The sequence below is a fragment of the Pangasianodon hypophthalmus genome, chromosome 22 (genome assembly GCF_027358585.1).
Source record: "Pangasianodon hypophthalmus isolate fPanHyp1 chromosome 22, fPanHyp1.pri, whole genome shotgun sequence".
In the NCBI taxonomy this organism is placed as follows: Eukaryota; Metazoa; Chordata; class Actinopteri; order Siluriformes; family Pangasiidae; genus Pangasianodon; species Pangasianodon hypophthalmus.
Genome location: NC_069731.1, coordinates 9,904,111 through 9,932,101, shown reverse-complemented (window position 1 = coordinate 9,932,101; position 27,991 = coordinate 9,904,111). Strand labels below are relative to the sequence as shown.

The 27,991-nt window shown below is 38.9% G+C and overlaps 1 protein-coding gene and 1 long non-coding RNA gene across 7 annotated transcripts; one reads left to right on the top strand and one right to left on the bottom strand.

Moving 5' to 3' along the window:
* The first annotated feature begins 1 nt into the window (after nt 1).
* mppe1 (metallophosphoesterase 1) lies at nt 2-27,987 on the top strand. Of its 2 annotated transcripts, XM_026924857.3 has the most exons (9): nt 5-477; nt 16,013-16,121; nt 17,192-17,295; nt 17,381-17,461; nt 17,553-17,661; nt 21,222-21,290; nt 22,248-22,370; nt 25,650-25,790; nt 27,386-27,987. In XM_026924857.3, the coding sequence occupies exons 1-9, from the start codon at nt 254-256 to the stop codon at nt 27,566-27,568; spliced, it is 1,143 nt and encodes a 380-aa protein (XP_026780658.1). In that variant the 5' UTR covers nt 5-253; the 3' UTR covers nt 27,569-27,987. The 2 variants fall into 2 exon arrangements, with proteins under 2 accessions (XP_026780659.1, XP_026780658.1); XM_026924858.3 differs by lacking the exon at nt 21,222-21,290 and having other exon boundaries at nt 2-477.
* LOC117595805 (uncharacterized) lies at nt 2,722-20,724 on the bottom strand. Of its 5 annotated transcripts, XR_004576983.2 has the most exons (6): nt 19,817-20,723; nt 9,136-10,060; nt 7,714-7,775; nt 3,902-4,494; nt 3,100-3,175; nt 2,722-2,982 (listed from the first exon to the last, which is right to left on the bottom strand). It is a non-coding gene; the product is annotated as an uncharacterized LOC117595805 (long non-coding RNA). The 5 variants fall into 5 exon arrangements; XR_004576982.2 differs by having other exon boundaries at nt 7,714-10,060; nt 19,817-20,724; XR_008300753.1 differs by lacking the exon at nt 7,714-7,775 and having other exon boundaries at nt 3,902-5,968; nt 19,817-20,724.
* Nucleotides 27,988-27,991: the final 4 nt, after the last annotated feature.

The window sequence follows — 27,991 nt, the reverse complement described above, 5'->3', positions numbered from 1 at the left end:
GAGAGTTGCGCGAGCTGGCTCATAACTACAAAGCAATGCACTGGAGTATGGATGTGATGCAGACAGATGTTTTGTTCATACCTACATACGGATGCTCACTGGCGTTAACTGCCTGCGCAACAGAACACTACGATCTCGTTAAACAGAACACTCGCTTTGCTTTCTGCACTTTGTGCCTTAATTTTTGTGCCACTCAGTGTTGAATGTTTTTTTTTTTTTTTAATTGTGTTGTAGCCGTAAGCCATAAGCCGTAATGCGTGGAGCACGCGCTAAAAGTAAATGGAGTCTGATGGTATGGATCGTTGTGACGCTGAGTTGCGTGTTTATATTCTGTGAATATGTGGTCTACTTCCCTGTTATTCTGCGATGCTCGTGGCCGGAGATGGCGGAGAAACGGGACCCTCTTCGCGCTCTCTTCTTATCTGATCCTCATTTGCTCGGAGCCATCAGGGGACACTGGTTCGACAAACTGAGGAGGTGAGTTGCATTTGCTTTGAAAAGTATAGGTTGCATAGGTTCTGCTCCAGGTGAATTTGACCCGTATGTATTGAATGACTTACAGTTTCAAAATGGGGGAAAAACCCTTGTATTGTTTGCATTGGCAACACTTGTTTTGGCATGCCGTTTCAAGGAAGTGTCTACTACATTGTGAGGCATACAGGGACTCCTACCATAACATACACTCACCGTCCACTTTATTAGGAACACCTCTTACACCTGCACTTTCATGCATTTATCTAATCAGCCAATCATGTGGCAGCAGCGCAATGCAAAAAAAAAAAAAAAATCATGCAGATACAGGTCAAGAGCTTAAGTTAATGTTCACATCAAAGATCAGACTAGGGAAAAATGTGACTCAGTGACTTTAACCATGGTACGGTTGTTGGTATCAGATGGGCTGGTTTGAGTATTTCAGAAACTTCTGATCTCCTGGGATTTTCACACATAACAGTCACTAGAGTTTACACAGAAGGTGCGAAAAACAAAAAACATCCTGTGTGCAGTAGGTCTGCAGGCTGAAACGCCTTGCTGATGAGAGAGATCAGAGGAGAATGACCAGACAGGTCTGAACTGACAAGATGTCCTGTCAGTTCAGACCTGTCTGGTCATTCTCCTCTGATCTCTCTCATCAGCAAGGCGTTTCAGCCTGCAGACCTTTTCAGATCAGATCACACTTTTCCCCAGGCAATTTCAGTGCCTAAGTGTTGTTGCTACGCAATGGTACTTGATGAAAATGTGGCAGGAAGAGATGGAGGTGGCAAAAAAAAAAGAGTCCAAAACAAACATAACATTTAGCAAGTGTGGAAAATCCATTTGTAAAGGTCATATTTCTAAAGTTTTAAGCTACTGCAACATTTGCAAAGATTGATGTTCTTAGCTAATGGGGTAGAGAGGCATTGAAGTTAGCATTTATGGAGTTCACTGCAGTTGTTACGCAAAACTAACAAAAAGACCCTTGTAATTCTTAATACCCAACTCATTTATTTGTTTGTTTGTTTGTTAACTTGCTTGTTTATGCTTCTTAAACAACATACTACATGCCACCAAGCTCAGCTTGTGTTAATGTGTGCAAACATATGTACTTGGCGTAGCAACAACACTTCATTCCACATAAACATGTTCCTCAATCATTTCTTCAGTCTGTATGAGCATGTAGTTCTTCTATAAGCATATGTTCAGTCTACAAGCAAAGGATAAGAGAGGAAAAATATAAGAAAAATACATTAAAAAAGAAGAAAATCTTACAGTGAAGATGAAAAAAAGGAAATAAAGAAATACTATGCACATGTGCTTGTCCACAGATAGATAGATAGATAGATAGATAGATAGATAGATAGATAAAAAGCCTTCCACCCTGTGGAATCCATGCCACGAAGAATCGAGAATCCTCTGAGAGCAAAAAAGATTCCCACCTAGGGTCATTGCTCATTACAAAGTGGAAGGCAAGCATAGAAATATTTATCTATAAGCATACCTACACATACATACAGTCAGGGATATGAATTTTGGACATTAACAAAGTTATTGTTATTTTACAGTGCATATAAAAAGTCTACATACCCCTGTTAAAATGGCAGATTTTTTGTGATGTAAAAAAAATGAAACCAAGATAAATCATGTCAGAACCTTTCCGACCCTCAATGTGAAATTACAACGTATAAAAATTAAGTGAAAAACAATCAGAAACATTTTACGGAAAAGTTCCTACAGCAGCTAAAGTTCCTAAGAATGGAGAGTCAGGGGCAGAATGCAGTATGTGAGTGGAATGGAGAAAACTTCACTATTTAAATAAACTCATCCTCTAAGCCCACATTCAGTCTATTGTCTTTATTACCAATTGCAGTTTCATGTCTCCACACTGCAAATGTCAACTGTATGCCTTTAATCCAGTGGGGGCTGTTGCTTTTCAAGAGTGGGGAGGCATAGATGTTGATTGGCAGAATGTGTACTCATATCTATATTTTTATATAATAATTATATATTAGTGATTTATGTGGAAAATGCAGGCCTGTTCTGAAAGCGATTTTCAATTCATCACTGACCCATGTACAATACAGTAATAATTTTGTGTGTTTTCTTTTCTTTAATAATTGTAAGTATCATGTACCTATTTAAATATAAAGCTTGAGTTGACTAACAGATGTGGGCACATAACTCAGTAACAGGCATTAGGTTTTCTTATTCTTTGTTGTACTTATAGAAATGAGAGATAGTAGGGTATTGTGGTCAAGCAGTTTATTTACTAATTAATGGCAACAGTACAATAAATTTGCTACATTCCAGATGAGCCTCTATTACACTCAACTACAGCTGGCATAACTTTCTGAAGGTGCTCGATGTATCTGTGGCAGGCTGCTTTAGTCTGTCCAGAAAGTCACTATGGCCTTAGGAAGCTCATCTTTACTCCCTGGCTTGGTCTTGCATCTGACGAGTTCCTTCAGTGCGTGCCAAACCAGCTCAACTGGGTTGAGATCTGGTGATCTGCAGACAAATAAATAATAAATAAGAGTTAGATTCATTTGACTTGCTCACACTCCATGAACAAGTTCAACTAAACAGGCTACCCAAGACAGACAGACAGACAGAAGAGAAACATACTTGGCTGGTGTTTTCACCCAGTCGACCCCCTCCTCAGCAATACACTGTCTGGCTGCTGTATGTTTTGTGTCATTGCCTGTAATCAAACAGAAATGTTAGAAAATACATAATCCTATTTTTCTAATATAATTTAAATAATAATAATAAAAAAATATGAAGGAACTGTGTAAGCTTCTGTCAAGTAATGAGGGCTGTAAGGTCAAATGGGCCATTTAAGTTTGGAATATCTTAAAATTGAAGATTATTGCTCTGGCATGCTATACGCAACTTTTTATTTTTAACGTTTATAAGGGCTATTTGTAAGAAACATTTGAACACCTAAAAGTAAAGTACTGTGAATGGTATCTTGATGATCTTAGAAAAAAAAAATTGTCACAGAGAGGGGTTTCTGACATTTCTTGGTCTTGGTGAAAAAAAATCTGCCAGCACAAGACAAAATATACCTACAGTATATTTAGAAACACTGATAACCGCTGATATGTATACTGTTTGTAATGTAAAAAATTATTTACATTGACATGTAAGTCATCATCAAGTACATTCATCATAATATAAACCATTATAAATATTTTCCTGCGCATCCACAGATTTTCCCTCGATTTCACTCTAACCCCACCCACTCAGCCACCTAGACATACAGTACTTAAGGGTGGCACATGCCACATTACAGTAGAGACAAACTAAAGAGTACCTGACCATTTCAGTGAAACGAAAATGAACACCGCGTCATTTTTTGGTGGCAGGATGAGGAACACAAAGACGGTAAAAATTCAAAATGTCTATAAAGAAAGATTATACTCACCAAGAGAGAGAAAAATGTGGTGGAGGACTTTGAGGCGTGAGCTAGTGAGGCAGAACGCTGAGATTGAGGCCCTGAGGAGAGAGCTTCGTGTCTGCAGGGAGGCATATGCAGACGCAAAAGCAGCTACTGCAGATTTTAAAACAACACACACCAGGCTCGTGTAGGCCCTAGGCTAAGAGAGGAGCAGACAGCAAAAGAGGCATTGAGGACTCAACTCGACTCTACCCGTCCCCCAACATCAGACTGTTCGACTGAGGTCGCTGCTAGCCTGAATGGAGATGCAGACAATAGGCAAACACCATCTTCTGTCATCACCACGGGTCCAACGCCAACAACACCAGCTGGAAGTTGCCATCCTGAACTCCAGTTTTCTTGTCCCTCACCAGAGCACCTAGAGATCCTAATGATCGGGGACGGCTGGACCGATATGGCTGTTTGCTGTTCCGTACCATTTTACCAGAGCAGCTGTATAAAGAGTGGGCATCGACCACCAGCTGGGATGGTTCGAGGGGGAAATCTGCATTGCCCCTAATCCTAAGGCACTTTGTCTTGAAGAACGTTTCTCAGAGGTTCCCCCACATGACCAACACTGACTGAAAGCACATCAAAGACAGAGTCAACGAGTTCTTACGCTCCTAAAGGAACGCTGTTACCCACAGGCACTTGCATTTTTAACCAACATGTAAATATTTTTACTTTGGGGAAAAAAAATAGTTTGATGTAATGTTCCCATTTTCTTTGTATGAATAAATTTAATTCGTAAAACCTGATTACATCTTATGTCTTTCCTTAAGACACTTAAGGAATATACAGTTTCCTGTCCAAGACTCAAACTGTTATTAATACATAAGCTCAAATACATTGCCAAGCATAAATAGTCATATGTTGTTTAAGAAATATTTTGTTAAGAAAACTTTAAGAATAATTGAAATCCTCTTATCCTGTCATTTTTCATTTCCATGACAACCAAACACTAGCGTTTTTGAAAAAACAAAATTTTTCACTTTTGTGATGGCAGCAGAAATGGGATTCTTTAATACAAAAAATATAAATTGTTTACATGAATGCCACATGAATTTAAAACCTGATTTTTAAGGTCTATTTAAAAAAAAATCATAATTTTAACATCATTTATACCATTCTAAATGTTTTTAATGTTTTTCTGTGTTCTCTGTGATTGTCATCAGTGCTGGCAACATTCTCTCACATAGACACACAATCAGCTCGCTTGCTGCACTTCTTGCCCACTCTCGGATCCGGTGAAATCACCGAAGAAAAATGAAAAGGAATGCCCCCCACGCGTTGATACCCATCCATTGAAGTACAGCTCTAATTGAGGTTTAATAAAAAGAGAATCTTTACAAGCGGCGCACCCCTTTATGCCACATATAAATTTATGTGTGCCGCAGCAGTAAGGGGCATTTTGGTTGCTGACCCACTGTAACACTTGTAATAATTTTATACACATTGTGTGGCACATGGATCTCAAGGTAAGTCAACTAAGTCAGAAGACCAAAGACAGCTTCTGTGGCGTCTGCCAGAGGTCTTATAGGGTGGAGATCTTATAGGATGGATATCCACACATTCAGATTGAGATGCTTAGAGAAATATGCAACAGCTTTCCATTTTTTGCCGTGTGATTGTGTTAAAATGCCAGACATAAAACCATTACTCTCATGTACATACAGTCAGGTCTGGAAGTATTTGGACAATGGCAGAGTTTTTGTGATTTTGCCTTTATACACCACCACAATGGATTTGAAATAAAACAATCAAGATGTGATCGAAGTGTAGACTTTCAGCTTTATTTTAAGAGGTTGCACAAAAATATGGCATTTACCATTCAGGAATTACAGCCATTTTAAGCAAAGTATTTGGACAATTGACTGACAAGAAGTTAATTGACCACGTGCGGTCCATTCCCTTGTTACTTCAAGACAAATGAAGCAGATAAAAGGTCTGGAGTTGATATCAGGTCCTGAGTTGGCATTTGGCAGCTTTTCGGCTGGAGCTACCAATATGAAGTCCAAGGAGATCTCAATGCAAGTGAAGGAGGCCATCATTAGGCTGAAAAAACAACATAAATCTATAAGAGAGATAGCAAAAACCTTAGGTGTGGCCAAATCTACAGCTGGGTACATTCTTAAAAAGAAAGAAAGCACTGGTGAGCTCAACAACATCAAAAGACCTGGAAGACCACGGAAGACAACTGAAGTGGTGGATCGCAGAATCCTTTCCTTGTTGAAGAAAAACAACATCAACATAAGTCAAGAATACTCTGGAGAAGGTAGGCGTATCACTGTCAAAATCTACAATCAAGCGACGCCTTCATGAATGTAAATACAGAGGGTTTACAACAAGGTGCAAACCACTGGTAACATTCAAGAACAGGAAAGCCAGATTAGACTTTGCCAGAAAACATCTAAAAAAGCCTCCCATGTTCTGGAATAAGATTCTTTGGACTGATGAAACCAAAGTATGGTGAAAGAAAGGAACAGCTGATGATCCAAAGTATACCACATCATATGTCAAACATGGTGGAGGAAGTGTTATGGCATGGGCATGTATGGCTGCCAATGGAACGGGCTCACTGGTGTTTATTGATGATGTGACTGCTGGTAGAAGTAGCAAGATGAATTCTGAGGTGTATAGGGCTATACTCACTGCTCACATTCAGCCAAATGCTACAAAACTGATAAGACGCCGCTTCACAGTGCAGGTGGATAATGACCCTAAACATACTGCGAAAGCAACTAAAGACTTTTTGAAGGCAAAGAAATGGAATATTCTTCAATGGCCAAGTCAGACCTCATGAGAGCATGCTTTTCACTTACTGAAGACAATACTGAAGGCAGAAAGACCCACAAACAAGCAGCAACTGAAGGTGGCTGCAGTGAAGGCCTGGCAAAGCATCTCCAGGGAGGAAACTCAGAATTTGAGTTTTGAGAACATGGGCTCCAGACTTTAGGCAGTCATTGACTGCAAAGGATTTTCATCCAAGTATTAAAATTATGGTTATATTTACAGTTATGTCACTTTGTCCAAATACCTTTGAGCCCCTGAAAATGGAGGTACTTTGTTGAAAATGGCTGTAATTCCTAAATGGTAAATGCCATATTTTTGTGGAACCTCTTAAAATAAAGCTGAAAGTCTACACTTCGATCACATCTTGATTGTTTTATTTCAAATCCATTGTGGTGGTGTATAAAGGCAAAATCACAAAAACTCTGCCATTGTCCAAGTACTTCCGGACCTGACTGTATATACATGTACAACCTGAATGCCTGAATAATCAGGGGTCCCTAAGCTTGGAGAAGTAGCCACCGCGGATTTAAGGTGCTTGGAAGCAGCTCCTCCTCTGTCCAAGTGACTGCGTGAGTCATTTGAAGAGGAGGTTTGCGAGCCAAATCTGATAATGATTGCAAAATTTCAGCATAATCAGGTTATCCGAGCATGGCAATAATTCATCATACCAATAAGGGACATGACCTGCTTCTTGGTGCGTGGTTTAGGCAACTTGGAAATGGAAATTATCCTTTCAATCTGTGGACCTTCATTAGAAATAAAATGGCCTAAATACTTAACAGATTGTGTAAAGTCTCAGTTTCCTGACAGGAGACTTCCTTATTGTGGCTTCCTAATAGTACGTCGATGTAAACAATTAGGGTGCTACCTGCAGGTGCCGCGAACGGTTCCAAATTACACAATAATTGAGTTCTGTAGAAATTTGGAGAATCAGTTAAACCCTGTGGCATTACATTCCATTGGTAGTGCTTAACCTTAAAAAAAAAACAAAAAAAAAACACACGTACCTGCTTTCTGGATGCACAGGAATGGAGAAAAATGTACTGGCCATGTCAGTGACTGAAAAATACTGAGATGTGGGTGGTATTTCAGACAGATGGACAAACAGCCTCGTCTTAAATCCTGCACCATGCTGTATTTACCATTTTTCTTTTTTACCACTAGCAATGGGTTGGAAACAGGAGAATGCAGACAGGGAGAGAGATAGCTCCTCTTTGTAAGAGTGAATCAGTAATCTCACATAACCCTTGTTCTGCTTCAGCTGAAAGAGGATATTGGGGTCTAAAAGGTCTATGGTTAGATTTGGGAACTACATGAAATGTTTTTATTATGCCAATATCAAATGCATCATTAGACTCTAACCAAGTAGGGATTTTAGCAAAAAAGGCAAAGGATTCATTTTCTACTGCTGATGCATCTGACTCCACACATACATCCTGCCTAGACCTTATCATTCCAGTGTTTAGAAAATTAGGAAAGCAATTTGTTTGTAGAGGTGGTGAAAAAATAAAGGCACCTTTGTCTATCCAATCAGTACATGCTAGAGCAGTTTTAAACTATTTTCCAACTTCCTTCCAACTGCTTCCATTTTTTAGAGTTGCAGAAAGGCACACTTTACTCAACTCTGAAAAGAGTTTGCTGCTCACGGCTGAGTTGTACCGACATGCCTATAAATTGATCAATCTGAAATATGTTGCCAATCATTAAAGTTTCATTTACAAGTCCTGGAAACCTTTCGTTCCTGTAAGTGGCATCAAGACCAGTAAGCAGCACAGTACGTGACATTCTATGAATAAAAGCATGGGTCAGGATAACAGTGAAAACAGACCATTTTCATGAATATGTACATCTATGCTGCCTGCTTGAAATGAAATTTGTGTGCTGAATCTTGTTAGTAAGTCTCTACCCAGGTTAACTGGACAACATTCAGATACTAAGAACTTATGATTAATCATCTTAGTTCCTAGTGTAGTGGCCAATGGCTGGCTAAATGGTACAGGAAGCCCTGACAATCTTGCAGTAATAACTGAATCAGAACTTAATATCACATCAGAAAGTGCAATCTTAGACAACACTGAACGTGTGGCTCCTGCATCTACCAGAAAGGGAATTACTTTAACCTTTAACAGTTAATTTAATGAGTGGATCTCTTTTAGTCAATGGTTAACTGCAAATTCTGATTTATTACAGTCTGTTCCCCCACCTTATCCCATTTTTGGAGCTGTAACAGAAAATTTGGCAGCCTGATGTTCTTGATTATTTGACAGTTGAGGACAATTTTTAATAAGATGGCCTAGCTGGCCACAATGAAAACAGGCACCATAGGTGCCACTACCTTGACCACAACCACATTCTGTACCATGATTTTGAACTTGGCTTAGTCTAAATCCTCCATGAGAACCACCTGCCCCTTCCAGTCAGTGTCTCACCTTAATAATAAAACTGGAGTTGTGCCATCTGAAGGGAGTTTTGAGCCTTGCTCTGTTTATCTCTCAGGGGTCTCTCAGCATGGATAGCATGAGCCATCAGATCAGTATAGTCATCAGATCAGTTTTGCAAGCCAGTGCAGGAACTCTTGCAAAAAAAGATCTTCTTATCCAATCCCTGAGCCAGGACTTGCCTTATGTATTGTTCTTCTGTCATAATTGTTCATCAGGCCATTGTTCAGAGCTTCAGCTACACATTCAGTGAATTCCTCCACTGTGTCTCCAGTTATTTGTATGCAGTTTTTGACTTTATCCCAGTATCTGGTTATGGGGAAAGTGTCACGGATTTGTTGCATCAGGAGTGTCAAGTTGATGGGACGGCTATTTGGATCTCTATTTGCTGCTGGATCCCATGGGTGTGCTCACTGTGTCTTTGTTCCCAAAAACACTAGCCATGACTTTAGTCCACTCCTGGTTGGTCATTTTGAACATATCATTGAAGGACCAAGTCCTTTACGCATTGTGCAACTTGTGATGTCTTTGACCACTGAGTCCAATTCAGACTGTTCAAGAGGCCTGTAAACATACATGACTTTGGGATGAACTCTTCCACCCTCGATAGTCTGTCCAGTCCGTGGTTGTGGGAATTGGATCAGGGCATTTGGAGCGGGGCCCACTGAAAAGGTTGATGCTGGCGGTTTGACCTGGTGATACCTGGCTGAGTCGGACCCTCACCAGATGTCTCGGTACATGTCGTCAGTGCCACCAGTTGATAATGCCAATACTTCTTTAGCAAGTTTCTTGTAATCTACTCCCATGGCTCCTTTGTCCTTGTCAGCTGTTGGTTCAGATGTAGCGGGTGCTGGGCCTGCTGATGGAGACACAGTCGATGGTGGCCAGTTGAATGGAGATGAAGGGGATGCCGGCACTGGAGGATAGGGAGGAGGTGCCGTTATCTTCGTATACAAAGACAAACTCTCTGCAGCATCAAAGTAATCATTTTCATTTTTTAAAATAAATAAATAAATGTCTTAATAACAGTAAATCTCAACATTTACTGTGAGTCCTCTGAAAATATCCTAGAGCAAGGAATATTCTTCTTACTAAATTTATGCCTGAAGTTCAGGAGAGTGTCTCAGTTGTTGAGAAAAATCTTACTCTTTTCCAATTTGTAGTTGCAGGTATCTTTAATCCTTCAGACGGTTGCTTCTACTCAGTGGTTCAGACCTTGGACTACTGATTGGCATGTTGTGAGTTCAAATCCCAGCACCGCCAAGCTGCCACTACTGGGCCCTTGAGCAAGGCCCTTAACTGTCAACTACTCAGTTGTATAAATTAGATAAATGTAAGTCGCTCTTGATCAAGTGTACACTGAGATGTTGGAGTTCACCCAGGGACGCTAAGAATATGTGGTGGAAACTTACCTGTAAAATGAGAAACCACAACCAACACTTGAATATGCTCAAGCAATGATTTTATTCAGTCTGCAATTGCTCACAAGCCAGGTAGCCACTCTTGTACTACCATACCATACCTCAGAGTATGAAATGAAAAACAGTAGTATAGGATATGGTTACATACATGCGTTATGTATGTTATGTAATCTTATTGGGTGACATAGTACACTGATTATCCTGTTTTAACATGACTTATAATTACATGGTCTTGTTCCATGATTGCATAACATTCGTTTCATCATTTTAGTCTTTTTCACTGCATCCCATAATAGTTGTTTTCCTTACAGAATGTACATTCTTGCTTCTTTTCTAGTGCAGCTTGACCTCATTCATACCCTCAAGACTTGGAGACAGGAACTACTCTACAAATCTACATGCAGATAGTAAAAGAGTATCATGTATGCTATTGAATCTTTAGCCTTTAGCCTTCTCAAGTGAACAGTATGTTCATCTGTTTTCTCTTTTACCACAACATGCATACTAAAGAGTGTTTTTCTCAAATTGTCTGTAATGTTGATAATGTATTTCAGTTGGCAGGTCAGATACTGTAATGTACAATTCCACTCTTTCTAGGAAAAGAATGCTTCTCTTATTTAAATGTTCCTTAAATAAAATAAAGACTGAATAATTCATTGATGCCACTTGTCATGTTGTGTGTGGAAATATAATTGTGCATGTGTGTTTAAGATACAGTAGAAAAGATGTGCTTCTGCTAAGATTTTTTATTAAGAAATAAAATATCTGTGTTGGGCCATGTAATGCCTCACTATAGGTGACGTGTTATTATTATGATACATCAGCTGCTGATGGCAGCAAGTAGTGAACCTGTAAAAACATTCATTTGAATTATTAATGACCATTTGAAGTTTGCCTTTGCCTTTGTACCCTAGCGATGGCAGTCTTAATTTTACAGTGAAAGTCTATGGTGATACATTTTTGAATAATTATGTGGCATTTTACTTTATTTGGTTATTTGGCATTTTACTTTATATAATAGTTCATAATATTACCATGTCTGGGATTTTTTTCTGGATGGTTGCCTTTGCCTTTGTACCCTAGCGATGGCAGTCTTAATTTTACAGTGAAAGTCTATGGTGATACATTTTTGAATAATTATGTGGCATTTTACTTTATTTGGTTATTTGGCATTTTACTTTATATAATAGTTCATAATATTACCATGTCTGGGATTTTTTTCTGGATGGTTCCAACAGCAGACTGTCCATAACTGCTCTACACAATGCCACCACACACCTCATACTACACAAACCACAACACAAGCCTTTGCACAGTGTATCATTAGAAATTCACTAGCGAGTTTGAAACGAGCTTCAAAGCTTTCAGTGTCAAAAGTAACATCACTGCTGACAAACATGCCAAAATCAACAGAATTGCACCACATCTTTCCTAAGAGCAGGCCAAAAGAAATGTTTAAGTATATGAGAATAAGTTTTTTGTGATGCCTAAGTGTCCTGACCAAGGGTGATCATGGGCTACCTGAAGTCAAGTCAAGTCAAGTAGAGTTTATTGTCATTTCAACCATATACAGCCAGTTAGAACATAGTGAAATGAAACAACGTTCCTCCAGGACCAAGGTGCTACATAGGACAAACACAGAACAACACAGAACTACATAAATTTATACATAAAGTGCACAGGTACAAACATGTGCAGACAGCACAAGACAGTACAATGACTACTGAGAGACGATGGGCACAGTAAGTCCCAGTGCAGCGCCGACCAGTACACCGTTCTATTAGAAAGTGAATCCAGTGAATGACAATAGTGCAAAAAGAGTACAATATAAGTTGCTGAAATAGGTGTAAACATAAGAAGTAGCAGCCTGGTAGAGAGTATAAGATCTGTACAGTATAATAAATATTTGAGGCAGCATAATGTGAAGCGGGGATGTGCAAAAAATTGCAAAGAGGATGGAGGATGTGCAGGTGTGTGTGTGTATGTGTTCTTTCAGTCCAGTTTCTGAGTATTGAGGAGTCTGATGGCATGTGGATGAAACTGTTGCACAGTCTGGTCGTGAGGGCCCGGATGCTTCAGTACCGTTTCCCAGGAGGGTGAAGAGTGTGTGAGAGGGGTGTGTGGGGTCATCCACAATGCTGTTGGCTTTGCGAATGCAGCGTGAGGTGTAAGTGTCTGCGATGGAGGGAAGAGAGACCCCAATGATCTTCTCAGCTGTCCTCACTATCCGCTGAAGGGTCTTGCGATCCGAGACGGTGCAATTCCCAAACCAGGCAGTGATGCAGCTGCGCACGATAGCTTGTTGCCACCATTGCCTCTTTCTTGCTCATTAGGGATAAAGTCATACATTTAAAATTGATATCTTTAATGTATTTATTTCTGTAAAGCTGCTTTGTGACAATGTCCATTGTTAAAAGTGCTATACAAATAAAATTGAATTGAATTGAACCTTTTGATCAAAGTAGACATGGCAGATCATAAAAGATGAAAACTCCGCTCAGTGCTTTATAGGTCAAAAAAATAGTATTTTATAATCAATGCGAAATTTTATTGGGAGCCAATGCAGTGTGGATAAGATAGGGGTGATGTGGTCATATCTTCTGGTTCTAGTAAGGACTGTTTTTTATATTAACTAGAGCTTGTTCATGCACGTACTTGAACAGCCAGACAGCACGGCATTACAATAACCCAATCTAGAAGTAAGAAAAGCATGAATTAATTTTTCTGCACTGTGTAGTGACATTTAATTTCTTATCTTAACAATATTTCTGAGATGAAAGAAGGCTATCCTAGTAATCTACACAAGCTTCAAATGAAAGACCAGAGTTACTATGTAATCAGAAAGCTTACTTCTAGCTGCATGTGGTCCTTGTACAAGCACTTCTGTCTTGTCAGAATTAAGTAAAAGGAAGTTAATAAGTTTTTAATGTCCTTTACACATTCCTCAACTTTATTAAGCTGATGTCTCTCATCTGGCTTTGCTGAAACAACTGGGTGTCATCAGCGTAACAGTGGAAGCTAATACCATGTCTGCAAATAATTTTACCCAGAGGTAGCATATATAAAGAAAACCTAAAACAGAACCTTGTGGGCCTAAAAAAGAACCTTGAGGAACACCAAACTTTTACCTTGGTATGCATAGAGAAGTCACCATTTACTTCTACAAACTGATAATGATCATTCAAATAAAACCTATGCCAGGAGAGGGTCATTTCCTTAACGCCAACAACATTTTCTAGTCTATCAAACAGAATAGTATGACCAATGGTATCAAAAGCTGCACTAAGGTAAGGCAACACAAGCAAGTAGCCACAACCCTGATCAGAGGCCAGTATTAGGTCATTTCCCACTTTAGCCAGCATTGTCTCTGTGCTATGATGAGGCCAAAATCCTGACTGATACATTTCATGAATGTTATTGCTATGTAGATATGAGCATAACTGCTGTGCTACAACCTTTTCTAGGATCTTGGAGATAAAGGGGAGGTTTGATATTGGCCTATAATTGTACAATTGACAGGGGTTGAGGTCAGGTTTTTGATCAGCGCTTTGATAACTGCTAGTTTAAAAGATTTAGGTACATAGCCAGTGCTAAGGGAAGAACTGATTATTTTTAGAAGAGGCTTGATTGCTTCTGGAATTATCTGTTTGAAGAAGCATGTAGATGAGGGTTCTAGTATACAAGTTGATGATTTTGATGAAGAAATTAGTGAAATTTGTTCAGTCTCTCGAAGGGGAATAAAACATTCTAATCATTGATCTGATATTGTTATATTATTATCTAGAGGGTTATGTATAAAACTGTCTGGTTTTAAATTAATAGGCTGAGTTTTTTGCCTGATATTTTTAATTTTACTATTGAAAAAAATTCATGAAGTCATCACTGCTATATAATGATTGTGTGCATATATCTAATGTGGTCTTATTCCTAGTTAATTTTGCTACAGTATTAAATAAGAATCTAGGATTATTTTTGTTATCTTCAATTAGGGTGGAGACATACATTGATCTAACAGCACTAAGAGATTTTCTATAGGCTCACCTTCCATGCTGTTTGAAATACTACAAATTTAGTTTGATGCCATTTATGTTCTAATCTTTGAGTGGTCTGTTTTTTATGGTGCGAGTGTGATCGTTATACCAGGGTGCTAGCTTTTTCTCTCTAATTATTTTTCTTTTAGGTGGAGTTACCTTGTCTATTGTGTAGCGGAACATTGATTGTAAGCATTCAGTTGCCTGATCAAGTTCTTTGGGATTAGACAATGATCCAATCATATGTAATGGAAGGTGCTGTTTCTTTGGTAGGTAAAGAGCAGACCCAAGTTCCTGTTAAAATCCTCTGTGATACTGGTATATATACAGTATCACAGAGGATTTTAACAGGAACTGGGGTCTGCTCTTTACCTACCAAAGAAACAGCACCTTTCATTACAAATAGCTGATACCTAGGATCAGCATCTTCTTTCTCAGCATCACCAAGCCTAACAGAAACTGAAGCAGGAGCAAGAGTTTTAACTAAAGCAATGATCTGAGACTGACTGGAGCTTTGATTTTGCTTTTTCTGTGTCCTTTTTTAAGATTGCACAACTTGCAGTTACATGGTCAGGCTTATGGCAGTAAAATACTGAGGAGCTAGTATTTTAGGAGGGGAATTTGACTGACTAGGCTGAACTGTCTTAGACTGTCGATCAGTCAGTAAGGGGGTTCTAACCTGGTCTGCTTGTACACATTTTTGTGTGTCAGCACAAACCCATCAGCTAACACAGCAGCTTCTGACATGGAGGAAACCTTTCTCTCATTTAGGTACACCACTACAAGATAAGGTAAACTGTTCCTTAAGCAAAAACAGCTCACACAATAAGTCAAAGTCATTAGCCTCATTCGCAGAACACCATTTGTCCAACAAAGTCTCGTTCTCCCTTGCAAACTCTACACATATCTGTGAAAGAATTTTCTTAAGATTTTTGATCTTTTGCCTGTAGGCTTCAGGAACTAACTCATAAGCACTGAGTACCTTTCACTAGCTCATACTGTAAACTATCCTGCAAGGATAAGGAGGAGTACACTTCCTGAGCTTTTCCTAATAACTTACACTCGGGCATGAAAGACCAGACATCTTTAGGCCAATGGCAGGCTATAGCTATATGCTCAAAGAGGTGCCAGTAAAGCTGGAGCTAACTGTATATGTAGCTATGTCTGCGATATGAAAGTGCCACATACTGAATGTTTTGTCTGTTCTGCAAATCACACCACCAGTGTCATCTGTTTCATGACATCACAGGTACGAATCACACAGTGTTAAATGCCAGAGAATTTCTCACCACCCACCATTCAGCAGAACTGATAACAAACTGGAGTATGCATAGAAAAGGATTTCACTGTATTGTAATGTATATATGACAAATAAATGCTTTCTTCTTTTTCTTCTGATACCATGTCTCCTTGTAGGGAGTGGCAGATGGAGAGATCTTTTCAGACAGCACTGGTTCTGCTCAGGCCAGAGATGGTCTTTATTCTGGGAGATGTTTTTGATGAAGGCAAATGGAGCTCCACTAAGGTAAAGTAGTAGGACTACAGGGTCCAGAAGTTCAGCATCAGTTGCCTATGTGCACAGTCATAGTGTACATACAACTTACAACAATCTTGGGCCAAAGCATGTGAACCACATTGGATAATGTGTTGTCTGTTTGCAAATAGATCAACTTCTGCTCTGCCAATTTAACTGAACTATCTGCTTATGATCTCTGGACGATAGGGCGAATGCTTTTCTGTTGCGCCACTCAGGAGCCCCACTGTTGAGGTTTCTAATAGATCCTCCTGGGCCTTTACCTGTATCCAGGCATGATATTTGAGTCAGCTACCCTTTCCTTTTATTTATGTTATCAAACCCAGTGATTTACTGCACTCAATTGCTTGGAGTGCTGGCTGTAGGATCTGTACCCATCTCTCATTGTGTGCATTAACATAGTGGCACAAATGCTCCTGGCCTCTATTGAGATAAAGTGCTGGCTATAGGATCTGAGGTTCCCCAGTGTTTCTACTGAAGGCTTCTGTAAATCGCATGCTATGAAACTATAATATTAAGATGTTAATTACGCTCCTAGCTCTGCATCCACAGTGCAAACACCGCCAAAGGGCAACACAAGCAGTGGTTCCATTCTAATGACACAGTCAAATATGATAAGAATAATAACATGTCAGTCACTAGAATTATCTTCACCCAGCATATGTATCAATGAACACTCATTTGATGGTGCAGGCTACCACTGTTGGGTTACTGTCATAAAACGACACTGTGGATGTGAAACATAAGGAAGTAGAACATTATTAGCAAGGTATGACAACAGGAATGATACGAATCGAAGAAACGAATGATAAACCTTTGCCCGAATTTTGTTAGCTCTTTTCTGTTTGGCTTCACTTTGATATAGTTTATCACTTTGCTCCAAACCAGTGTTTTCCTTTATAGCTATATGTTAAAGAACATTTTGATAAATTTAAATTTTAAATTGTATGTTTTATAATTAAGCCTCAAACCCTGAGCCTAAGCTCCAAATGTTGCATTATTATTAAATAATCATGTGGGTTAAAGGCTGTTTTAGTTAACTACATTTTAATTCTTTTCAGGACTGGGAAGATGATGTAAGGCGCTTTAAACAGATCTTCCATCACCCCAACAACACAGAACTTGTGGTCCTCATTGGCAACCATGACATTGGATTTCATCATGAGTAAGTTTGATGGCTACTAAACAATTATAATTCTTGCCTGAATTGAAAAAAAGAGTTTCCAATGTCTTTGTTGTCTCCCAAATAGAATGACCTCCTATAAACTTGAGCGTTTTGAGAAAGTTTTCAACGTGACATCAGCACAGATGCTCACCAAGAGAGGAGTAAAGTAAGCTGCTTCACACTGAATTAATCCATTGTCTGCCCAGGTTTCTGTACACTGTTTCTTATACACTGTTTATGTGAATGTGTGTATGTAGTTTCTTATTGGTGAACAGTGTGGCACTACATGGAGATCACTGTCCCATCTGTCAGAGTGTGGAGGACAAACTTTTCAGTTTCGCACAGCAACTTAACTGCTCCACACAGGTAATACCTCATCATCATTATAATTAGGGCTGAAATATTTTTAAATCCTAAGGACAAAACATAAAAAGACAAAGAAATGTAATTTACAAGACCCCTGTACTCTTATGGCAACACACACCTCAGCATGCAAAGGAGGTGTCTATGGTGATCATCTCAGTTAAATTCAATTTTATTTATATAGGCTTTTAGCAATGTACATTGTCCCAAAGCAACTTTACAGAAATCCAGATATCGATTTAGATCCCTAATGAGCAAGCCAGAGGCAACAGTGACAAGGAAAAGCTCCCTGAGATGACATGAAAAGAAACCTTTAGAGGAACCAGACTCAAAAGGGAACCCATCCTCTTCTTGATGACACCAAATAGAAGGACAATGAGTCATTACTCTTCTTTTCTAAATTTTAGTATAGCTTTTAGCTTTAAATTAATAGTATCCAAGTGAAGATATCCACTGAAGAATGGATTTGGACTTGTTTTCAGTAAGTGAAATCTTTAGACTATCCAAGTGAGACCATCTGTAGAAGTCTCATGTCAGTTTTTAGGCTATCCATGTGGGCCATCCTAAGCAACAGCAAGTTATTCTCATGTGAAGGAAGCTACAAGGAGAAGTAGAGCATCAGGATGGGCCAGACAGTTCGAGACAGTGGGAGTCATGGTCAGGTACCAGCATTGTTTCTCTCCAATAGGGCACCACTACCAAGTGGACTAATTTAATTAGAAATGCATGTCTTTAGCAAGTCAATGCTTAGGTTCCTTTTGCTGAGACAGACATATTTCTGTCCATGACATTTGGGGTCCTGCTGTACAGTAGGCTGATAACCCACTTATGAAAGCTTGTAGCTTCAACAAGCTTAGGGGGCTCAACACTGTGACTACAGACATACTCAAAAGATGCTGATACTGCATGTGGTGGCCAGGCTAAATCTGACTGGCAAGCATATCCTTTTCATGTTGAGGTGATGAGATGGCTTATATTTAGAGTTAATCTAGAACTGTGCGGTCTGCTTTAATGTTAGGGAACTCTTTGACTTCACCGTAAGAACAAGTGCTAGACATTCCTCAAATGCTGTTGAGACACTGTGTCTTCTGTGTGAGAAGAAATATGTGAACCTCCAAATTGTACAGTCTGAGCTCCTGAATCATTGATTTTAGCAGAGCCATGATGACTACCAAATCAATCACTTGAGAATCTTCAGAGAAACACCATTTTCTGGGATTTTGCAAATAGGAAGCTGTTTAATGCAGCGGGATTTGCCATGAAGCCATGTATATTTCAAGTACGTTCTTGTAACTCTTGATGGATTTGACTGTAATATTAGCAGTTGGCTAGAAATCAATAGTTGCAGGCAGTGGTGGTTCCGCAAAGGTTAAAGGATGTTAAAGTTCTGCAAGACAGATAAGGTCTTAACGTATAATTTATTAAGTAGTGGCATTACAACTCAGAAAGTAGACTTGTAAATGGAACAAATAATTAAATATCAGTTTGATGACTGATGTGGTGACCCCATGCACTGCACATATATGTTTTTCTTGTTAGCCAGTGTAGGGAAAATTTAGCTCATTTAGGTTAAGCTGATGTATTCTCCACCAATATGTAAGGAAATTAGCTGTTTAGGTTAAGCCGTTGTATTCTCCACCAAAATATGTAGGACATTAGCAGATCAGCTCAAAAGGGGAAATTTGTAAACTTAATATTTTAACAGCTGATCAACTATTCGTCCAGCGATAAGTTGAAATGAATGTATTTATTAATTGTATATGGGATATTACCTCCGTGGCCACCGGCAATAATATCCTAAATATAGTGAAACACTATATTAAGAGCACAGTAACAAGATCGGCAGTTTAAGGCAATAAATTTGAAGCACAGAGACACAAGACACTGGCCTTTATAAAATCAGACGAGACTTTATTACTATTCTAACAACACAGAAACTAATCTAACACAAACACACACATACACACACACACGTGTAAACAGGGGTGAAAATGGCTTTGAAAAGAGAGTGAATGAAATTCCAAGTTACTAGCAGTTTCTCAGACCATGACCTGAACGAACCATCAACTTATCAGTTATTTTAATATTCGCTTCGTTTAGAAGGGCTTTAAACTTGTATTAAATGCACCAGTTCAGCGAGAATCTGGAGGTACTATACTTGCGTTTGTGTTGCCAGGGATTCCCTCGTTGCGTTGTTGTTTGGAAGGAGTTTCCGGCGATGTTGATTGGTCGGCGGTCTGGTTGGCCTTATGCAGTGTCTCGAAAGACCAATGAGGAAGATAAACAGAGTGAGGCGCGAACCCGGCGGAGTCTCGTAGGCGGGTTGCAAAACTTTGAAGAGTGGTTCACAGCGGTGCGAAGCCGAGAGTTGGAAGCTTTGCAAGAACCAGTCTGGATGCAGTCTCGGAGCAAGCGTGATCTCCTTGTGATGAACTTCTAAAGCTCTTGGTTGATGAGACTTCCTTCAGATGTGGATGGAGACTCTTGCAGAGATGTAGTGGATGAGACTCTTGGAAGATGGATTGGATGAGACTCTTGCAGAGGTGTGTTGGATGAGACTCAGAGTTTCCTTTGTGTCAGGGGGTTTTAACCCTTTCCAGTTGGGCTGACCCCAAAGTGTTTGCTCCAATCAGCAGGATCTTGGGGCAGGGTGTAAACTGTATTCTCCTCCTCTGACACTAATTAACATTCTGGTCTCTGAGTTATGTGCTTTGCAAACTTTGCATAAGGTTAAGTTAGAACTTTGTTAAGGAATTTGGTAACATGCATGTAATACATCGTACTCAACTTTACATTATACCAACCCTTAGGAAATTCAATAGTGATCACACACATACCAAACATGACATACCTGGTGTTATTGATACACACACGAAAACTATGGTCCCTGTTAAACGATCAAAAAGCATCATGATGACCTGGTGGCTATAAGCATGACACACATACGGAATGACATTAAAAGAGGCAACAAGTTTCCAAACTATGGTGCATCATCTTAAAAGTCATTGTCCTTATAGGAGATGTAAAGTAGCCTTATGCAGTCTGTTAAAGCTGCGTTCTGTGGAATGTGTGAAGGGGAGAACAAAGGTCTCATTCCATGAGGGTCCTTGGGTGAGTCCCCGTCCCCCCCCCCCCATTTTCTGTAGTTATCAGTTTTAGCATCGTGATGGGTGAGCCATCTGGTCTTGGCCAGCGATCTAGATCAACAAGTTTGACAAGGGTTCCTCTTGGCTAAGAGGGTTCATCCTCTGGTCAGGGATGTCCTATCAGTTGCTGATTGTTCACAGGGCAGTTGAAATCCAGCAATCAGTAAACAAGTGGTACTTAACTTGGGTCTGCAAAGTCTGGAAGCAGGATTCCTAGCTTTATGGCTTCTTTGCTTTCCTTGCCTGTTCACTTCAGATCCTACACCAGCATATATGGGGCTCAAGTAAATTGCTAGAACTTCACTTAGGAAAAACTGTGCAAAATGTGTTATTGCATTATTTCTGTAGATGATCTCTGTTTTTGGGTTAGATATAGCTTTATGTATAGGTTAACAGTGTCACATTTGCATTTTGCAGTCTGATGCTACAAGGCATCATTGCAGGGACATACAGACACATGCATCAACGCCGCCCATCATACTTCAGGTAAATATATGCGATTGTGTACGTGTGTACTAGGGCAAGGACTAACAACCCGTTAGTGTTTGATCTAGGGAGATATTGGGCCATAAATTTGATGCCATATCCTGACATTCACTCCCATGTGTATATGAGTGTGTGTGTGTGTGTTTGTGTGTGTGTTTAAAGGTTAAAGTGTTGTCCTATGCATTTTGTAATCTTTGTAATCAGTGCACTTTGTACCAAAATCAACGTTTAGTTCTTTTTACTGCTTGATTAATTTTACTAACGTTCATGCCAGCAGTGCTTCTAACTGTTGCCCGTATACAAATCTTAACTTTCACTTCAGACAGGGGCAAAATGTGACCATGTAATTTAATCCGTATTCATGAAAGACACTGCATGTAAGTATCAGGTCTGCTGATAGTCTGTGCATAATCTGTGTTAATCATTCTCCAGTCCTTTATTATTGTTAGTTTCTGACTCTGTGTTTGGTGTTGGTTGAGTATCTGTTTCTCAATCCAGCAGTAACAGAGGTGTTTAAAAATGCTATCAGTGCTACTCTGCCTGACGCATTCATTCCAGTGCCACACCCAATAAGATGCCACTGTCATGTCAGTCTCGAAGATAATGGTCTGATAATGGTCCACCACTCAACTAATATCTGATTATCAGCGGTCTGTTTCCATGGATGGACAGGGTAAAGGGGGCTAAGAAATTATGCATAGCATGTGATGGGCTACAGTTAGTAATTGGTAATGTATAAATGGTAGGTATACTTTATAAAATGACCAATGACAATGGATTCAAGGTAGATTTGCCTAATAAAGTGACCGCTAATTGTAATAAACATAGCAATGTAATGTGTACAAAATAAACTGCTTCATCAAACATGGGCCGTTTGAGTAAACTCTGGTATTTGCTGGTATTTGCAGTGAATATGTTGCATATCTCCAAATAAAAATGTTATGGATGTGTTTCCAGCACTACCCTCTGTATCGTACCAGTGATGCTGAGTGCACAGGTGAAGATGCAGCACCACTCAATGAACGCTATCAGCCCTTTCAGGAACGTTATGACGTACTCTCTCAGGATGCCTCAAAGAAGGTAAGGTGAAAAGGTGGGGTTTTCACCCACCTGTTTTTATGTAGGTTTTGAATATTCTTACCTGATTTGACATGCAAGAAAAAAAATAAATATTGCAAAAATCTTTTCACTTGGTGGAAAACATATCAATAGAGTATTTAATTAGGTGGCCAAGCACAGAAGGTGTGTAGGCACCCTATGCTGATTATATACTGATTATAGGGTAGCAGGTGCTGGAACCCTATTGTTTTTGTTTGTGATCTTATTATTATATAAAATTATATACAGATGTGACAGTGAAGGTGTAAAACAGGAAGTGAGGTGATATTTTGGAAACGCACATATGAATTCAAAAAATAGGTGAAAAAATGACATCTGCTCATTAAACTGAATCTAACAGTATATCATACATTCTTGTAGATGTCAAGTTAAAAAAAAAAAAGCAATGTTGAGTTCTGCTGTGTGCACAGCATACCAAGCATTTCATGCTAGAATGTTAAAAAACAAGTAACACTGAGCTCTGAACCCTCTGAAACAGATGTCTCACCTTAGTTGGTGTTTTTATTGTCTTTTATTGCTTTTGAAATCTGCAATGTAATACGGCAGACATCGACAGTGAAGTAGCTATGTGAGGTCATGTACTGCATGTATGTACTAAAAGAGCTGCATCATCTGAATGCAAAGTCAAATTTCTTCAAACTTTACAATATTGTCATTGTCATTAGGACACCCTCTGGGGACACACTCCCCTCAAATTTCATAACAATTGGCACATAGGCAACACTATAACTAAAAATGTTGCTCTGTATTTCATTGGTCAAAATTGAAAAATTAATTTTCAGTCGTTATTTTTTCTAATTAATACATTTGGAGAACAAATATTGCCTACCAAAATACTCAGAAAATGCCAGACATTTGTGTCTGTGTGTCTCAGTGTGTGTACACCATCAGGAAAAGAGAGAGATGGGAGTCTATAGATAGGTTTGTTCTTAGCATGACAGAGTTTAACACCCCTGGTTTATATGGATCCCAATCTAGACATTCTGTCTAAAAATCTGCTGTTTGTATGTGAAACTATCCAAAATTATGTGCATATGTAGAGCAAGTTTTAGGGACATTTTTACCTGAATCGATTAACACCAATAACCCACACTGAAAGTCAAATAGAATTATCCTAGGAAAAAGATGGGCAAATTTTGCGTGAATACGGTGAGTGTGTTCAGCTTTTTAACCATATCAGTGTTTTAATGAATCAAATTATTTCCAATCTCCTGAAATATTTTCCTAGTGTGATTATTAAAAGGACAGCCGTGTAAAACCTTGCATCAAATTCTTTTCACAACCCCAACCAGCATGTGTGTCCTGTGCATGTATGTTTGAGTCATGATGCACTCCTACAATACAATGGTTGTATAGAAAACAGTTCATCTTACAGATTTTAACAGGGGGCAGGATTAGATCCAAATAACTGTTTCTCAGGCTTTAAATCCAATCAAGCTAAAATCTGTTGTACTGCATAATTGTTGACTAGGTTACAAAAATATAGCAGCCGTCACCCAATCAGATTTTCTTCTTCTTCTTCTTCTTTGTATTATTATTCTGATTCTGTGCTAAAACACAATGGGCAGCCCAAACTGTAAGCCATAGAAAGACCAAACTTTGTCACATGGTGTAGAATTCCCACCACTACTCAAGCAAATTAAAGGGACCGGCATCAGCTTGATGGCGGGGCTATAGTGCAAGTGTTTACTATTTGCCCTATATCTCGAGAACCATAAGTTGTACACTCAAAATTCTTCAGATGAATTCAGCTAGACCCCACCCACAAATTTATGCCATGATTGATTCTTTGCTAATTTGCATAATATGCAAAACTTATTTTTGCAAACTTTTAGTCCTAGGATTTTTGACCAATCTTCACAAACCCGGTGTCAGATTATTTAGGAGAGTGTGAAACTCAATAATTACCAAAACATGTTGACATTTATAAAGAATATGGCCGCCACGTCAATCAATTTTAACGACGCGGAGGATAATATATTCAAAGAGCTGAAACTCATGAATGCTTGTGTGCATCCAGAAGAAATCTGAAAGGACAAAACAAACAAGATAAGATTCTGAGCTTATGTGCAATGTTTGGGGAATTTTAAATTTTACTTACACTATGGTAAGATGATCTTCCCTTGATATCTTCCAAAGTTGTTTGAATACTAGAAGCTTTTCAACACAGTGAGCGCTAGTGGCATCTGGTGGTCAAAATAGTGAAGTGCAGCTCTTGGTGGCTCTTGCAGCATCGTTTTGGGTTCCATTTTGAAAACATTATTTATTTTTTTTAACAATAAAGACAAGTGGTAACCTTAAGTTGTGTATTACATAATAAACAAAAAGCAATTCTCTTATTTTTTTTGTTTGTTTGTTTTATGGTACTGTATTTATCTCTGTTGTATTAGTTTTTGATTTGTTAGGTCCTTGGTGTGTAAAGCACATTGGTCAACATGGTTTTAAATGTACTATATAAATAAATGTGTTGTTGTTGCTCTTATAGACAACGCTAAGCTCTTACACATTATTAATACATATTTCTTATAAAAAGATAACCTTAGTTGTTGATGAGTTAAAAATTTTCCTTGAATGACTTTTGAAATCCATGCTAGGGTTTGTGGTTCTTTTGGATCAATTTCCAAAGCAGTCATGTTCTTGTGTTCCAAAAAGAAGCTTACTATCTTTTTGGCAAGAACTAATTAAGCACACTGTTTCAAAGCAAAGGGTTTTGTTTTTCTGACACAGATTTCACAGCTTCAATATCAAGGGTGACATCACTTATAAATACCAGTTTCTTTATTTGGGAAACATCCCAAAATACCAAAATACCAGTTAGCTTGCTACATTAGATAGTCACATTAGATAGAAGATAGAAAGTTTGCCAGAAAGTTCCATAGGGCTTCTGGTTCAAAAGATATATTCTGCAAATTGCTGTTTGTTGTTATAACTGGTAGATGAAAAAAGCAGCCCTGTTTTTCAGGGTTTCTAGTGTTTCCAGGGCATAGTGTTGGGATTAACACTTCCTGACCATGCCCACATCTGGTTTAAATCAAAATACGAAACCAGATATGAGCACTAAACAGATACAGATACAGATAATGGCATTGCTTTACATCCCTTTTGAACATACACATTGCATAAAATCACAGATACATTAAAATGCTCTTATTTATGTTAAACAAATCTATATCATAGGTTTGTACAGAAATACACTATTGAACTAAATAAATAAAAACAGCTTTCTTCTCTAATTCTCAGCTACTGTGGTGGTTCCAGCCCCGCCTCATTCTGAGTGGCCACACCCACAGCAGCTGTGAGGTTTTCCATGAGAATCGTTTCCTGGAGATCAGCGTCCCATCTTTCAGCTGGAGGAACCGCAACAATCCCAGCTTCATCCTGGTAACCACAAAATTACACACAATATACACTCACTGTCCACTTTATTAGGAACTCCTGTACACCTGCACATTCATGCAGTTATCGAATCAGCCAATGATGTGGCAGCAGCGCAGTGCAAAAAAAAAATTGTGCAGATACAGGTCAAGAGCTACAGTTATTGTTCACATCCAACATCCGAATGAAGAAAAAATGTGATCTCTATGACTTTAACCGTGGTTGTTTGAGTATTTCAGAAACTGCTGATCTCCCAGGAATTTCCCACACAAGGAGTGAGCGACAGTTCTGTGGCTGGAAAAGAGAATTCAGAGGAAAATGGCCAGATTGGTTTGAGCTGCCAGGAGAGATATAGTAACTCAAATAATCACTTTTTACAACCATGGTGATGTTCTGCACAAAACATCAAACCTTGAGGTGAACGGGCTACAACAGCAGAAGACCACATTGGATTCCAGTCAGCCAAGAACAGGAATCTGAAGTTATCATGGGTATAAGCTCACCAAAAACTTTATAGTTGAAGTTTAGAAAAAAATTACCTGGTCTTTTTCTAGTCTTCAAATGGCCAGTTTCAGTGAGTCTGTGCCCATGATAGCCTCAGATGCTTGTTCTTGGCTGACTGGAGTGGAATCTGATGTGGTCTTCTGCTGTTGTAGCCCATCCGCCACAAGGTTTGATGTATTGTGCCTTCTGAGATGCCTTTCTACTCACCATGGTTTTAAAGAGTGCTTTGAGTTACTCTGGACTTCCTGTCAGCTCAGGCCAGTCTGGTCATTTTCCACTGACCTCTCTCATAAGCAAGGCGTTTCAGCCTGCAGACACTCCACACACAGGATGTTTTTTGTTTTTGGCACCATTCTGTCTAGAGACTGTTGTGGGTGAAATTCCCAGGAGAACAGCAGTTTCTGAAATACTCAAACCAAATCTGTCTGGCACCAACAACCATGCCACAGTTTAAGTCACAGAGATCACACTTTTTCTTCATTCTGATGTTTGCTGTGAACATTAACTGAAGCTCTTGATCTGTATCTGCATGATTTTATGCATTGTGCTGCTGCCACATGATTGGCTGATTTGATAACTGTATGAATGTGCAGGTGTACAGGTGTTCCTAATAAAGTGGATGGTGAGTGTAATATGACCAAAGTTTTGCCAAGTTTTTGCTAGCATTATTTGTTTCTTCTGAAAGCTTAGTAAATGAGAACAACCCCTTTGGATTTGTTGCCTGCAGTAATGCTCATTTAAACAAATACGTTGTGGCACAATACTGCTTTTGAAGGAACTTAATCATGAATATTTCCATTTCTCCTAAATCTATTTGACAACTCAGATATGAAATTGTGACGCCTGTCACATTGTACTGATTTAAAACACAGCACAGGTGTGCACTGCAATGCAAAAGAAAAACAATTATAATGAAGCCCACTTTACATTATAGCTTTTTTATATACAAAACAAACAAACCTGTTGAACTACAGTGGGGGGAAAAGTGCAGACATTCACACTTAAGAAAATCAGCAGTCATTGAAATATTTTTGTTTCTGATTGTCTTTATGTTCTTTCTGTATTATATGTATTTTTTTGTGTGTTTGTGTGAATAGGGCACCTTCTCCCCTTCTGATTTCGCACTGTCTAAGTGTTTCCTGCCAGAGGAGAGCAGTATTATAGCAGTATACTGCAGCAGTGCGGTTGTGATTGTGCTGATCACACTTGGGCATCTGCGTCTATTCCAAGGAGCACTCCATGTAGCAAACATCCTTCTGGACAAGAAAAAGTCTTTGTGACACACACACACACACACACAACCTTATGTGTATACATGGTCAGATTGTACAATTGTGTGTGCATAGACCAATTTACAATTTTTTTTAATTTACAATGCTTTCAGGAAACTGAGCACTGATGTACCCAAGAGACAATTTTAGATACTGCTAATACTGTTATGCTACATTTATACTTGTACATTTTATTTATATATGCATTTTATTATACTGTGAAGAATCATGTCCACCTAAGTTAACAGATTTTGTGTTGATGTTTTACATTAATTTGTCTACTTAATGGTCCACTTTTAAATTCCACTTTGCCCTAATTACACACCAAGCTATTTGCCTTTTTTTTTTTAAATAAACAAAGAAGTGTTTTCTTTGACTGGAGTCTTACCTGGAAAAACGGAAATAAAATAAAACATCTACTGTATATCTGAC

Bases quoted from the DNA above. Each gene is read 5' to 3' on its own strand.
- mppe1 (XM_026924857.3), top strand. From the start codon at position 254: ATGCGTGGAGCACGCGCTAAAAGTAAATGGAGTCTGATGGTATGGATC. The intron at 17,462-17,552 runs GTAAGCTGCTTC...GTGTGTATGTAG, and splicing joins CTCACCAAGAGAGGAGTAAA to TTTCTTATTGGTGAACAGTG. The intron at 21,291-22,247 runs GTAAATATATGC...ATGTGTTTCCAG, and splicing joins CGCCGCCCATCATACTTCAG to CACTACCCTCTGTATCGTAC.